This window comes from Ranitomeya variabilis, chromosome 2 (genome assembly GCF_051348905.1).
Source record: "Ranitomeya variabilis isolate aRanVar5 chromosome 2, aRanVar5.hap1, whole genome shotgun sequence".
Taxonomy (NCBI): Eukaryota; Metazoa; Chordata; class Amphibia; order Anura; family Dendrobatidae; genus Ranitomeya; species Ranitomeya variabilis.
Genome location: NC_135233.1, coordinates 358981954 through 358995817, shown reverse-complemented (window position 1 = coordinate 358995817; position 13864 = coordinate 358981954). Strand labels below are relative to the sequence as shown.

Here is a 13864-nt window from a genome sequence, read left to right as displayed (position 1 = left end):
AAGAAAGGTAACTTATATGGTCAACAAAAACCCTATCAAAATCCACACTGGAAATTCAAGAACCCCCGAACCGTCTAACGGTCCGGGGGGAGAACACCAGCTCCCTAGAGCTTCCAGCAAAGGTCAGGATATAGATTTGGAACAAGCTGGACAAAAATACAAAACCAAAACAAATAGCAAAAAGCAAAAGGCAGACTTAGCTGATATAACTGGAACCAGGATCAGTAGACAAGAGCACAGCAGACTAGCTCTGATAACTACGTTGCCAGGCATTGAACTGAAGGTCCAGGGAGCTTATATAGCAACACCCCTAACTAACGACCCAGGTGCGGATAAAAGGAATGACAGAAAAACCAGAGTCAAAAAACTAGTAACCACTAGAGGGAGCAAAAAGCAAATTCACAACAGCTGCTGTCTTGTAGAGTATTCCTGGATGTGGATTTGTAAAGAGTCTCTGGTTCTTTGGATCTCTGGATCTCTTGGATTTCTTGTAACAGGGGCATATCCTCTTTTTATAGTTCACAACTGTCGACCTCCAAGCTATCATCCACTGGTCAAGATGAAGAGGTGATGAGGTTAACTCACATAGTTTGATTATTTATAGTTTACCCTTCAATGACTGCAAGTCAACAAACTGTATGGCCTTGTATAATGTGTAATCAACATATTAGCAAACATAATTGTTTAGTGACCTTGCATCCATGTTTTGCAGAGATAATAATAATAATTTTATTTATATAGCGCCAACATATTCCGCAGCGCTTTACAAAGTATAGAGGGGACTTGTACAGACAATAGACATTACAGCATAACAGAAATCACAGTTCAAAATAGATACCAAGAGGAATGAGGGCCCTGCTCGTAAGCTTACAAACTATGAGGAAAAGGGGAGACACGAGAGGTGGATGGTAACAATTGCTTTAGTTATTTGGACCAGCCATAGTGTAAGGCTCGTGTGTTCATGTAAAGCTGCATGAACCAGTTAACTGCCTAATAACAGTATAACAGTACAACAGTATAACAGATAACAGTACAATAAACTGTGGGAGCTTATATAAGAGGTAAATAACAACCATTCATCAATTTACATATATTAATTCGACCTACAAGAAGAGTCAACATAAAGATCACAGTTTATGCCTCCTGGATTATTAAATTTATTTCTGGATAATTAAGATTAAATGCTGTGTCATCACAATACGCATACCCAATATGGCATATTCTATTGGTCCTTTTGATATTGTATAAATGTCTCAAATTTTAATGTATTTCTTTTACTTACTTAAAGGGAACCTGTCACCCCCCCCCCCAGGCGTTTGTAACTAAAAGAGCCACCTTGTGCAGCACTAATGCTGCATTCTGAGAAGGTGGCTCTTTTAGTTATTGGTGCTGTAACTTCAGAAATAATCCATTTTATAATTTGTCCCAAATACGTTGAGTCAGTCCTGGAGGCATGTCTTTCCCCCCCTGCTGCAAATGCAGCACCGCCATCACTCATGTCCTCTTGGCACCGGGCACCGCCTCCTCAGCTCTGTTTTCAAATGAGCCAGCACCTGCGCTCTTTTCTCATGCCTTGGGCATGCGCAGTGAGCGCTGCCCATCCTCTATCCTCATTTGCAGTCTAGCTGACTGCGCCTTTGTGGCCACCCTGCCCGAGATTCTGCCCCGCAGTGTCTTCTGATTTATTCTCACTGCGGGGCTGGGGTTCCTGGGCATGTGCAGTGCATATCTAAGCCTCTCACTCATCTCCCTCCGTCTTCTTCAGACTGTGCAGCGTCAGCTGATCCCTAATTGCATGCCACGGTGATTAGGGATCGGCTGACTCCGCACAGTCTGAAGAAGGCGTAGGGAGATGAATGAGAGGCTTATATATGCACTACGCATGCCCAGGAATCCCAGCGCCACCGTGAGAATAAATCAGAAGACACTGCGGGGCGGGGTCTTGGGCAGGGCGGCCGCACAGGTGCAGTCAGGCTGACATCAAATGAGGACAGAGGATGGGCAGCGCTCACTGTACATGGCCAAGGCATGAGAAAAGAGTGCAGGCGCTGCCTCATTTAAAAACAGCGCTGAGGAGGCAGCACCCGGCGCCAAGAGGACATGAGTGACGGCGGTGCTGCGTTTGCAGCAGGGGGGGAAAGACCTGCCTCCAGGACTGATTCAAGATATTTGGGACAAATTATAAAATGGATCATTTCTGAAGTTACAGCACCAATAACTAAAAGAGCCACCTTGTCAGAATGCAGCATTAGTGCTGCACAAGGTGTCTCTTTTAGTTACAAATGCCTACGGGGGTGACAGGTTCCCTTTAAATAGCACCATCATTTTCCACAATGCTTTACACTTTAATTTTTACATGTGTTACCATTTAATTACTGCAGTGTGTGTTAGGTGTCGAGTTTCCACCTCTGCACAGGTGGAATCTCAAACCATCTCCGCTGTGGTCTCACATTCTTCTCCAGCCGCATTGGAGTCTGCTCAGCGGAGACGTCAGTCACAGCATCTAGCTCAGGCTGATACTGGACGACTGGTTACTACTGCCCTTCCAGGCTCTGTTCTTGTAGCCAGCAATGTTCAGCAGCGAGCAGGTCTTTCTGGGACTAAGTCCTGCTTTTCACATACTGAGCATGCCCACGGGATGACCTCCCATTGGAGGTCGGGGGTCACATGCTCAGGTACTGTTGCGGCTCTTATTGGTCCATCTGGAAGGTCTTGTAGCACTGCCGCTATAAAAGGTTCGCATGGCCGTTCGGCCATGCGCTAGTGTATACTTGAAGACGTGTGTGTGTTGATGTGTGAAAGTCGCTCATTAATCATCCCCTCCCTTGTGTATGTCTGCTTGCGTAAGGTGGATGTTTGCTACCTAGCGCCCGACAGAGCCAGTAGTACTGAACACACAATACAGCATCTATTGCTGTGACCGCCAGTGCGGCGCCGTGTGCTATTAGAGCGCTTCCCTGACCCAAGTCTGGGGGGTTAGTGGCGTCCGCCAGAGCGGCACTGCTCACACTCTTGTGCATAAAATTACTATTTTAGTTATACTCTGACACTCCAGTTGCGGTGTCGAGCACAAGTGGTCTAGACGAACTCTAATCCCGAGTCTTGAGATTAAGTTCTGAGACTCCTTGCTTGCGCTCTTTGTGCTGTACCATGGCCCTGTGATGCAAAAGGGTTTACTTCCTTAACACAGGGTGAAGTTAACCCGTGTGTGTATCTTCATTGCGCCGCCATATAGTCCATCATTACTCAGCAGCAGGTTCCATCTCTGCACGGTGGACCCCGGGCTGCGAACGCACCTTATACCATCTCTCTAATTATTTGGTGCGTTCTGCTAGCCCTAACAGTGTGTACATGCATTATGTTTTTATTCTAGGTTATATTCATTAGATAGCATGGAGATTGCAAATTACTTTTTTTATCTGCTATAGTTGTGATATGAGCACTTTTGTGTTACATTGTTTACCTTTTGTTGCTATGGAGATTGACCCCCTCCCCTCTCAGCTCCAGATCCAGATCTACTCTTATCATTCTTGCAAAGTCATAAGTCCCTTGTCAACATCATTGGCTGTTTACAGAGCAGTTCTCCGATTTACTGATCACTTGCCTGGAATTTTTCAATGGCCCTTTTATCTCTATATACAAATACAATGATAAAAGTGTAAACTTTAGAACATGCCACTGTCAGACCTCAATGTTTTACAGTAGCACAATCAACTCAGGAGAAGGACAGATCTACTAAACTAGAAATGTCAGTCAAGCAGGAGCAATGGATTCCCAGAAACAAGGAACTGAATAGGTTGGGAAGGTGTGTGCTCCTAAAGACACATACTGAGCATAGCCCTGCTATGGGTCAGACTACAAAGTGGAGACTAGCTTCTTATCTGCAGGTAATTGACATGCTGCAGCGTCGATTGGAAGCACAGTGGGCATTGGGTTTCTTTAAATCCCATCCACTGTGCTTGTAACCAAGAGCTCAGTGGTTTAGACATAGCGCAGGTGAGCTGCATCCAAACTGCTGCTATTCCGGATCATGGTCACACAACCTTAACATTTCAAACAATCTTCAGCTGTTATTTGGTTGTAATTGCAAAATAGATACAATTTGAACATAATTCTAGATTGAAAAATATTTCATTGTTCCATTATTGCGGGATCTCGGGCAGGGCGGCCACACAGGCGCAGTCAGCTAGACTGCAAATGAGGACAGAGGATGGGCAGCGCTCACTGCGCATGCTCAAGGCATGAGAAAAGAGCGAAGGCGCCAGCTCATTTGAAAACAGCGCTGAGGAGGCGGTACTCGGCGCCAAGAGGACATGAGTGACGGCGGTGCTGCATTTGCAGCAGGGGGGGAAAGACCTGCCTCCAGGACTGATTCAAGGTATTTGGGACAAATTATGAAATGGATTATTTCTGAAGTTACAGCGCAGGTGAGCTGCATCCAAACTGCTGCTATTCCGGATCGTGGTCACACAACCTTAACATTTCAAACAATCTTTAGCTGTTATTTGGTTGTAATTGCAAAATAGATACAATTTGAATATAATTCTAGATTGAAAAATATTTATTTGTTCCATTCTTGCTAACTTCAGAGAAAATCCACAAAGAAATTGACAATGTAATAGGAAGAGATCGCTGTCCATCAATAGAAGACAAGAGTAAAATGCCGTATACAGATGCTGTAATTCACGAGATACAGAGATTTGCTGATATTATCCCTACAGGACTTCCACATGCTGTCAGCAAGGACACAACCTTCAGAGGATTTCACATTCCAAAGGTAGAGTACGCTGCTCCTCTCAATCTTTTGCTCATGTTTGCCCACCTTTGATGGTTGGTATCAGGAAGATGGGTAGTTTAGTGGTATAAGAAGGGTGCCTTCACAAATTGTCAAACATAGTCACACTCTCTTTTAGGGATCTTGGCCCTCCCTGCACAAACTCCACCCAATCTCCTCTCCAAGTCACAGTTTCAACCTTTCCGAAACATAAGAATCTTCTCAGGGCTGGAGAGATTTCTTAACTGGAGTTCAGGATGTCTCCCCTTTTTCTGGAGCTTCCTGAACAGGCAATCTTTTCTGTCTATGAATCAAATGCAGTATGTAGGAAACAAATACATTGGACATGATTGGATCCTTTTGTCCTGAGTGGCGGCCATACCTACAGTGGGGGAAATCAGTATTTGTATTTTGAAAGTTTGCCCACTGACAAAGACATGAAAAGTCTATCATTTTAAGGGTACGTTAATTTTATCATTGAGAAATAGAATATGAAAAATAAGTTCTAGAAAATCACATTGTATAAATTATATAAATGTATTTGCATTTTGCAGTGAGAAACAAGTATTTGATCCCCTACCAACCATTAAGAGTTCTGGCTCCTACAGACCAGTTAGATGCTCCTAATCAACTCATTACCTGCATTAAAAAGTAAGGACACCTGTCATACATAGTCACTAGTGTTGAGCATTCCGATACTGCAAGTATCGGGTATCGGCCGATACTTGCGGTATCGGAATTCCGATACCGAGTTCCGATATTTTTGTGGTATTGGAAATCGGAATCGGAAGTTCCCAGTGTATGGTTCCCAGGGTCTGGAGGAGAGGAGACTCTTCTTCAGGCCCTGGGAACCATATTCATGTAAAAAATAAAGAATTAAAATAAAAAATATGGATATACTCACCCGTCCGGCGGCCCCTGGACCTTAACGATTGTAACCGGCAGCCTCCGTTCCTAAGAATGAGGAGTTTAGGACCCTCGATGACTTCGCGGCTTGTGATTGGTCGCGTGAGCGGTCACATGAGCGGCACGCACCAATCACAAGCCGCAACGTCTTCGAGGGTCCTAAACTCCTCATTCTTAGGAATGGAGGCTGCCGGTTACAATCGGTAAGGTCCAGGGGCCACCGGACGGGTGAGTATATCCATATTTTTTATTTTAATTCTTTATTTTTTACATGAATATGGTTCCCAGGGCCTGAAGGAGAGTCTCCTCTCTTCCAGACCCTGGAAACCATCTAGTATAGCTTCCGATACTTGTGTCCCATTGACTTGTATTGGTATCGGGTATCGGTATACTATCCGATACCGATACTTTCAAGTATCGAAAGGTATCGCTCAACACTAATAGTCACCTTTATAAAAGACTCCTGTCCACAGACTCAATTAGTCAGTCAGACTCTAACCTCTACAACATGGGCAAGACCAAAGAGCTTTATAAGGATATCAGGGACAAGTTCATAGACTTGCACAAAGCTGGAATGGGCTACAAAACCATAAGTAAGATGCTGGGTGAGGAGACAACTGTTGATGCAATAGTAAGAAAATGGAAGAAATACAAAATGATTAAAACATCAGGAACTTGTTAATGATCTTAAGGCAACTAGGGCGACAGTCACCACAAAAACCATTTGTAACACATTATGCCATAAAGATTTGACATCCTGCAGTGCCTGCAAGGTACCCCTGCTCAAGAAGGCAATGTACAGGCTCGTCTGACGTTTGCCAAGAGAAAAGCTGCCTATGACCCAAAGAACAACATCCTCACTGTCAAGCATGGAGGTGGAAACATTATGTTTTGGTAGTGTTTCTCTGCTAAGGGCACAGGACTACTTCACAGATCATGTCAAATCAATGTGAGAATAGATGGAGCCATATACGGTTAATTCCTGAGTGACAACCTCCATCCCTCTGCCGGCACATTAAAAATGGTTCCAGCAGGACAGTCACCCAAAACATACAGCCAAGGCAACAAAATAGTGGCTCAAAAAGAAGCACATTAAGTTCTTAGAGTGCTCTAGCCAGTCTCCAGACCTTAAGGCCATGTGCACACGTTCAGGATTTTTAGCGTTTTTTTCGCGTTTTTTCGCTATAAAAACGTGATAAAAACGCGAAAAAAATGCTAACATATGCCTCCTATTATTTACAAGGTATTCCGCATTTTTTGTGCAAATGTTGCGATTTTTTCCGCGAAAAAATCGCATAGCGGAAAAAAAAGCAACATGTTCATTAAAAATGCGGAATTGCAGGGATTCCGCACACCTAGGAGTCCATTGATCTGCTTACTTCCCGCACGGGGCTGTGCACACCATGCGGGAAGTAAGCAGATTATGTGCGGTTGGTACCCAGGGTGGAGGAGAGGAGACTCTCCTCCACGCACTGGGCACCATATAAGTGGTCAAAAAATAAGAAATAAAATAAAAAACAGTCCTATACTCATCCTCGATGTCCCGCGCAGTGTTCCCGCCTCCAGTGCACGCTGCCGTTCGGTTCCTGTAGCTGGTGTGCGGCGAAAGACCTTGCCGATGACGTCACTGTCCTGTGATTGGTCGTGAGCGGTCATGTGACCGCTCACGTGACCGTGACGTCACGCTAGGTCCTGTGCGCACAGACCAGCTATAGGAAGAGGAGCCGGACGCCGGTTAGGAGATGTCTGGGTGAGTATAAGCATTTTTTTATTTTTTTTATTATTTTTAAACATTCTCTCTTTTACTATAGATGCTGCATAAGCTGCATCTATAGTAAAAAGTTGGTCACACTTGTCAAACAGTATGTTTGACAAGTGTGACCAACTTGTCAGTCAGTTTTCCAAGCGATGCTACAGATCGCTTGGAAAACTTTAGCATTCTGCAAGATAATTACGCTTGCAGAATGCTAAAAAAACGCGAAAAAAACGGAAAAAAAACGCAAAAAAAAAAATGCGGATTTCTTGCAGAAAATTTCCGGTTTTCTTCAGGAAATTTCTGCAAGAAATCCTGAACGTGTGCACATACCCTCATTCCACAGAAAACTTATGGAGGGAGTTGAAGCTCCGAGTTGCCAAATGACAGCCTCAATATCTTAATGATTTAGAGATGATCTGCAAAGAGGAGTGGACCAAAATTCCTCCTGACATGTGCGCAAACCTCATCATCAACTACAAAAAATGTCTGATTGCTGTGCTTGCAACAAGGGTTTTGCCACCAAGTATTAAGTCTTGTTTGCCAGAGGGATCAAATACTTTTTTCTCACTGTAAAATGCAAATAAATTTATATAATTTATACACTGTGATTTTCTGGATTTTATTTTTGACATTCTATCTCTCAATTCTAAAATTAATCTACCCTTAAAATTATAGATTGCTCATGCCTTTGTCAGTGGGCAAACTTTCAAAATCAGCAAGGGATCAAATACTTATTTCTCACACTGTATAGTGTGTGTAAGCCCTTATAGTCAACAGGTTTCTCTCTCTCTCTTTCTTGCTCACTGTGTGTCTATCTCCTGTGGAGTGCGAGCTGTTATGATCATTAGGGTCCTTTTTCTATTTCTTCTGTTGTTTGTAAGCTATTATGGTTAGCATGGACCTTTTTCCTATAGAGTGTTAGCTCTTATGGTCTGCAGAGTCCTCTCTCTCTCTCTTTCCAGTAGTTGTAAGCTCTTATTGTCATCAAGGTCTATTCTCTCATCTGTAGAGTGTTAGCTCCTATTGTCAGCAGGGTCATTTCTCCCTCTCTCTCTCTCTCTCTCTCTCCATTAGCATGTAAAGTCTTGTGGTCAGCAGGGTCCTCTGTCTTTTTCTTGCTATCTATATCTTTCCCAAGGACTATAATCTCTTATGATCATCTGGGTCCTTTCTCTATCTCTTCTGTAGGAGATCATGACTAAAGGCCCCGTCTCACATAGTGATTTACCAACGATCACGACCAGCGATACGACCTGGCCGTGATCGTTGGTAAGTCGTTGTGTGGTCGCTGGGGAGCTGTCACACAGACAGCTCTCTCCAGCGACCAACGATCAGGGGAACGACTTCGGCATCGTTGAAACTGTCTTCAACGATGCCGAAGTCCCCCTGCAGCACCCGGGTAACCAGGGCAAACATCGGGTTACTAAGCGCAGGGCCGCGCTTAGTAACCCGATGTTTACCCTGGTTACCAAAAAAAAAAAAACAGTACATACTCACCATCTGATGTCCGTCAGGTCCCTTGCCGTCTGCTTCCTGCTCTGACTGAGCCGCCGTACAGTGAGAGCAGAGCGCAGCGGTGACGTCACTGCTGGGCTGCGCTCTCACTGTACGGCGGCACTCAGAGCAGGAAGCGGACGGCAAGGGACCTGACGGACATCAGATGGTGAGTATGTACTGTTTGGTTTTTTTTACATTTACGCTGGTAACCAGGGTGTAAACATCGGGTTACTAAGCGCGGCCCTGCGCTTAGTAACCCGATGTTTACCCTGGTTACCAGTGAAGACATCGCTGAATCCGTGTCACACACACCGATTCAGCGATGTCAGCGGGACCTCAACGACCAAAAAACGGTCCAGGCCATTCCGACACGACCAGCGATCTCGCAGCAGGGGCCTGATCGCTGGTACGTGTCACACATAGCGAGATCGCTACTGAGGTCGCTGTTGCGTCACAAAACTAGTGACTCAGCAGCGACCTCGCTAGCGATCTCGCTATGTGAGACGGGGCCTTAAGACCACCAGGTCGAAATGCGTAGATCGTCATTAGGTTCTATAACCAGTGTGTACTGAGTGCTGGATACCATATATATATGGACATATTTTTACTATATTTTCATTAAATTTATTTTTTACCTTCACTCACTGGACACACCTGCTTTTCTCTTAAATTTGATTTGGACCAAATCGATTCTGCCCAATACAAATTTCGGCAGATTCATTCATCTCTACTTCATAGGATTAACTAAACAGATTTCATTTTTAACACTTCCATTTTTCTAGATATGCATATTCATACATTCACTTTCAGGGAAGCTTGGTGTTCCCAGTCCTGACTTCTGTTCTGAAAGATCCCAAACATTTCAAGAACCCAGAGGAGTTTGATCCTGGGCGCTTTCTTAATGAGAAAGGTTTTGCTAAGAAGAGTGATGCCTTTATGCCATTCTCTACAGGTAAGATGTTATTACTTGATTGTGATACGTGAATATTGAATTTAAGCTTCAGTATATTAAAATATTTTAATATGGTTGGTTAACAGATTGGTATTTGGAAAATATTATTTGATATGATTTAGGAATCAATGGTTTGAGTGTTTTATAAACCCACTGAAATAATTTACATTTATCATATAAAACAGTTTAAGACATGACTGAAAGGTTTTTTTGAACTGACCAAATTTGCAGCATCTTCCAAAAGGTCTGAGCTATTGTCTATGGTAAAAAAAGGTGCTAACCTGGCATGTCATGACTTGTAACCAGAGTTATCAACTCGATTTCGTACTATTTCTGGAAAGTTTATAAAAAAATTAAGGACATTCAATATTTTTTACAGTCATTAAGATTATCTAATATAAATTACAGGCAATACATTGAGACTTTTGACATTGTTGCGAAGTTATAAACTTAAAGGTGTTTTCCAAGAATGAACATTATTCTCCATAAGCTCATTCTGGATGAAAATAATAAACTGAGCATTACTTATTTACTTGCTCCATTACTTTACTTGCTGCAGCGTCTGCACTTCACTGCTGCCTTCGATGATTGTTTAGAGGCTGCACCGCTGACTCCACAACGCTGACTTCACAAATGACAGTAAATGTCCAAGCTACAACCAATTATTCAGCTCAGAGTTTTTGCTGATTTAGATGGCATGATCAGCAGAGCTTATTTTTTGGCTGCGCATTGAAGTCTGCTGTAATCGTAACATCACAGCTGCAGCCTGTGATCTATCACTGGAGGCAGTGGTGAAGACCAGTGCTGGAACGCAGTAAGTATTTACTTCTCCAATTAGGGAAGTGAAAATTACATACTGACCCTTCAAATCATTCTTCAAATTGGGTTATACTGGAAATAAAACAGGACTCCTGCCCATCCTCTGTTGATTTACAAAAAGGCATTTAAAAATATATATTTTTTTTAAATCAAACACCTTTAACTTGACTACTTATGGTGTTTGATCTCTCTGTTTCCTCAGGCAAACGCTTGTGTTTGGGAGAAGGCCTGGCTCGCATGGAGCTCTTCCTCTTTCTAACCACCATACTTCAGAAGTTCACCCTGGAGCCCACTGTAGACAGAAAGAATCTGAGCATAAGACCCGAGCCCAACACCAATGCTTCAAGACCTCAGTCCTACCAGATGAATGTTGTCCCTCGTTTCTGAGCTGAAGATTAACTTCTTGCCTAAAGGAACCTTAGAAGTTCTAGAACTTAGAAAATTAAAAAGCTGCTCTAATATTAAAAGATATAAATTGAAATAAATACAAAGATTGTGTGCAAAGAATTATATATTTTTTATTCTATTTTTAATATAGTCCATGCCTGTATGAGTGTACGAAACATCATATAACTCTCAAGAACTGTAATCATTTTATGCCAAAATAAAGATTAAGCTTGTATGACAACTGTTTTATTTTATGCAAAGGAGTCACAACTTTAGCTAAAAGTTCACATCTACACTGGAGGCTTTGTTTGTAACTCATCTATTTTGACCAGTAAAATGGTAGAACAATGACAAAGGCTCAACTGAGGACATCATAGTCAACTGGGTCTGTCGGGTGCAGTCCATTGTGTAACTGGCATAAATTTCTTTTCCTATGATAGAGTGAAACAATAAGTTAAACAGGATAAATATGAATGAAGCTTTATTTTGCTTGTTGCATGTGCATTATTTTGGTTAAAGTTCTGTCTTTAGGTATCTAATATTTCCCATGCAAATTGTTGATGGGATTGTGCATATGAGCAGCAACTTGTGAGCCCTCGCGGGCAGGGTCCTCCCTCCTTATGTACCCGTGTGCCTTGTTTTTTGCTCATGTTTAATGTATTTATCTATATTTGCCCCGTATTTCACATGTAAAGCGCCATGGAATAAATGGCGCTATAAAAATGAATAATAATAATAATAATAATAACTCACTGATGCATTGACCAGTCACATATTATCCAATCCTAAAGTGGATGGGATAAAGAAAGATAAGGCAGATATCCTTCTCCATTTCAAATGCCTTTCCTTCTTAACTGAGTTGAAATATTAACCAGTTGATACATCAATTATTGTCAACAAATAAACATGACCATTATAGCCAATGGTCAATTTGTCCATTATAGTTAATTAATGAACATGGCCATGCTAATCAATTAATGCCCATGATAGTCAAGTGACAAACATGCCAATGACAATAAAATGATCAAACTCTCCTTGATAGTCAAACACTGAAGATTATCTAAACATTCTGTATCCTAGTTCATCCAATATAAGCTATTACTATCTGCCAAAAACACATCCATAATTTGAGTTTTTGGAAAACAACGGAACGTAGACAAATTTAAAGATCCATTGAGTACTTTTCATTCTCAGATAAGTAGATAGGAAAAAAAATTATAATATTTTTGGAGGGATTTGCAAGTTTGGTAGTGGGAAGAATCCCTCCCTCCACTCCCGCTTTTGGGAGTGGCTCTATATCCATGATTCACCTTTAAAATTCTCAGTTTTGTCTTGGGTGTATCAGTTTTGTTTTGCAAGCTGCAGAGCAGGAGGCTCTGTGCAACCCAGGCCTGAGTAAAGTTAACACAGAGCCAGGTACTTCAAAGCTGCTGACACATCCAAGAGATACGGCAGGCCCACTGCAACGAGTTAGAACACCGACTGTTATGAGGACCTGGCTTCAAACCGGAGGATATCGCTTACCTGTTTTGTGGGTTTCTAGAATAAAGACATTTTATGTTGAACTTTTGTAAGGGTCGGGGGCCAGGGAGGCAGACATGGCCGACAGTAATCCCTGTATCAACCGCTGGCCCTATCCCTTTAAAGTACCTCTGTGCTGCTCCTCTATGCCATCAGGGTTTTCCCAGTACGGGACAGTTACCTCTGCAGACGATCCCAAGAATAAAGAGTCACAGTCCAGTTTCACTTCAACTTCAACATGTTTACTCAGCAACTTGTCATCCATGCAACACACTGTTACAGCATTGGGCATCAGTGTCTCTGACCCTTGCCTGTTGCTAATCCTACGTTTGGGATGGTCCGTACTATATGGTCCCACAGTGTCCTCAATTTCCATTATTTCTGCCTTTTGTGGGGGCATTTTCCTGCCGTTTCGCCCCAGTCCTGAGATTGGTGGCCCATGCAAAAACCTGTCACATCTTGGTGCACTTTCTTCCACTTTGCTCAGCCTTCTTCTGCCCAGCAGCTGCAGTCCCACTATTACTGCACTGCTGTTCCTGTGGTTGCTGTACTCTCTGTTCTTAGTTCTGGCCCCCTGGATACTACTGCTGAGCCCAATTCTTCCTAAAAAATGTTACGGGCATGATGTGCCCTGGGCTAGCCAGCGCTCTGTGAGTTTTACGCGCGCCCAGGCTCCAACTGAACTATAACAGGAAGACCTAACTGTCTTATCCCATCATGCCCCTGCTATCCTAACTGCTCCCTAAACCTAAGCCTGTGATGCCCCATCTAGTGGCCAGCTTGGGGTACTACTCCCATACCACTTACTTTCCCTAACAACAGTGGTGTACATGTGGCATATATATATATATATATATATATATATATATATATATATATATATATATATATATATATATCATGAGTAATATGCTTTATGCGTAGCAGTACCCAATATAAACAGTGATAATACATTTACATAATGTAGCAGTATCGCATGGTACATGTACACATTAATAAATGGCATTGTGCAAACAGGGATAGGTGAAAGGGACAATAATACCACTTCCCCTACACTTTCTTGGGTCCCTGCCTATCTGTCGCACTGTGTGTACACCGCTGCACTACAATATGTCCTCAGCAATCAGAAAATCTGGGTAGTATTCAAAGAGAATAGTAAGAGGAGGATGCAGCCATAGTATTCTCCATTGGAGTTTCGGCTGTCAGAGGGGTGGGTGTCTTGTCTGATTAATCAAGGAGAAGTAGCCGGAGA

At 42.8% G+C, this 13864-nt stretch overlaps 1 protein-coding gene across 1 annotated transcript in view; it reads left to right on the top strand.

Annotated features, from left to right (window-relative positions):
* LOC143805909 (cytochrome P450 2C8-like) overlaps positions 1-11325 on the top strand; it is a 64732-nt gene extending 53407 nt beyond the window's left edge. Inside the window, exons 7-9 of the mRNA XM_077285664.1 lie at positions 4590-4777; positions 9744-9885; positions 10907-11325. Coding sequence (XP_077141779.1) covers positions 4590-4777; positions 9744-9885; positions 10907-11091 — 515 coding nt within the window. The 3' untranslated portion in view covers positions 11092-11325. The remainder of the gene's footprint in view (positions 1-4589; positions 4778-9743; positions 9886-10906) is intronic.
* Positions 11326-13864: the final 2539 nt, after the last annotated feature.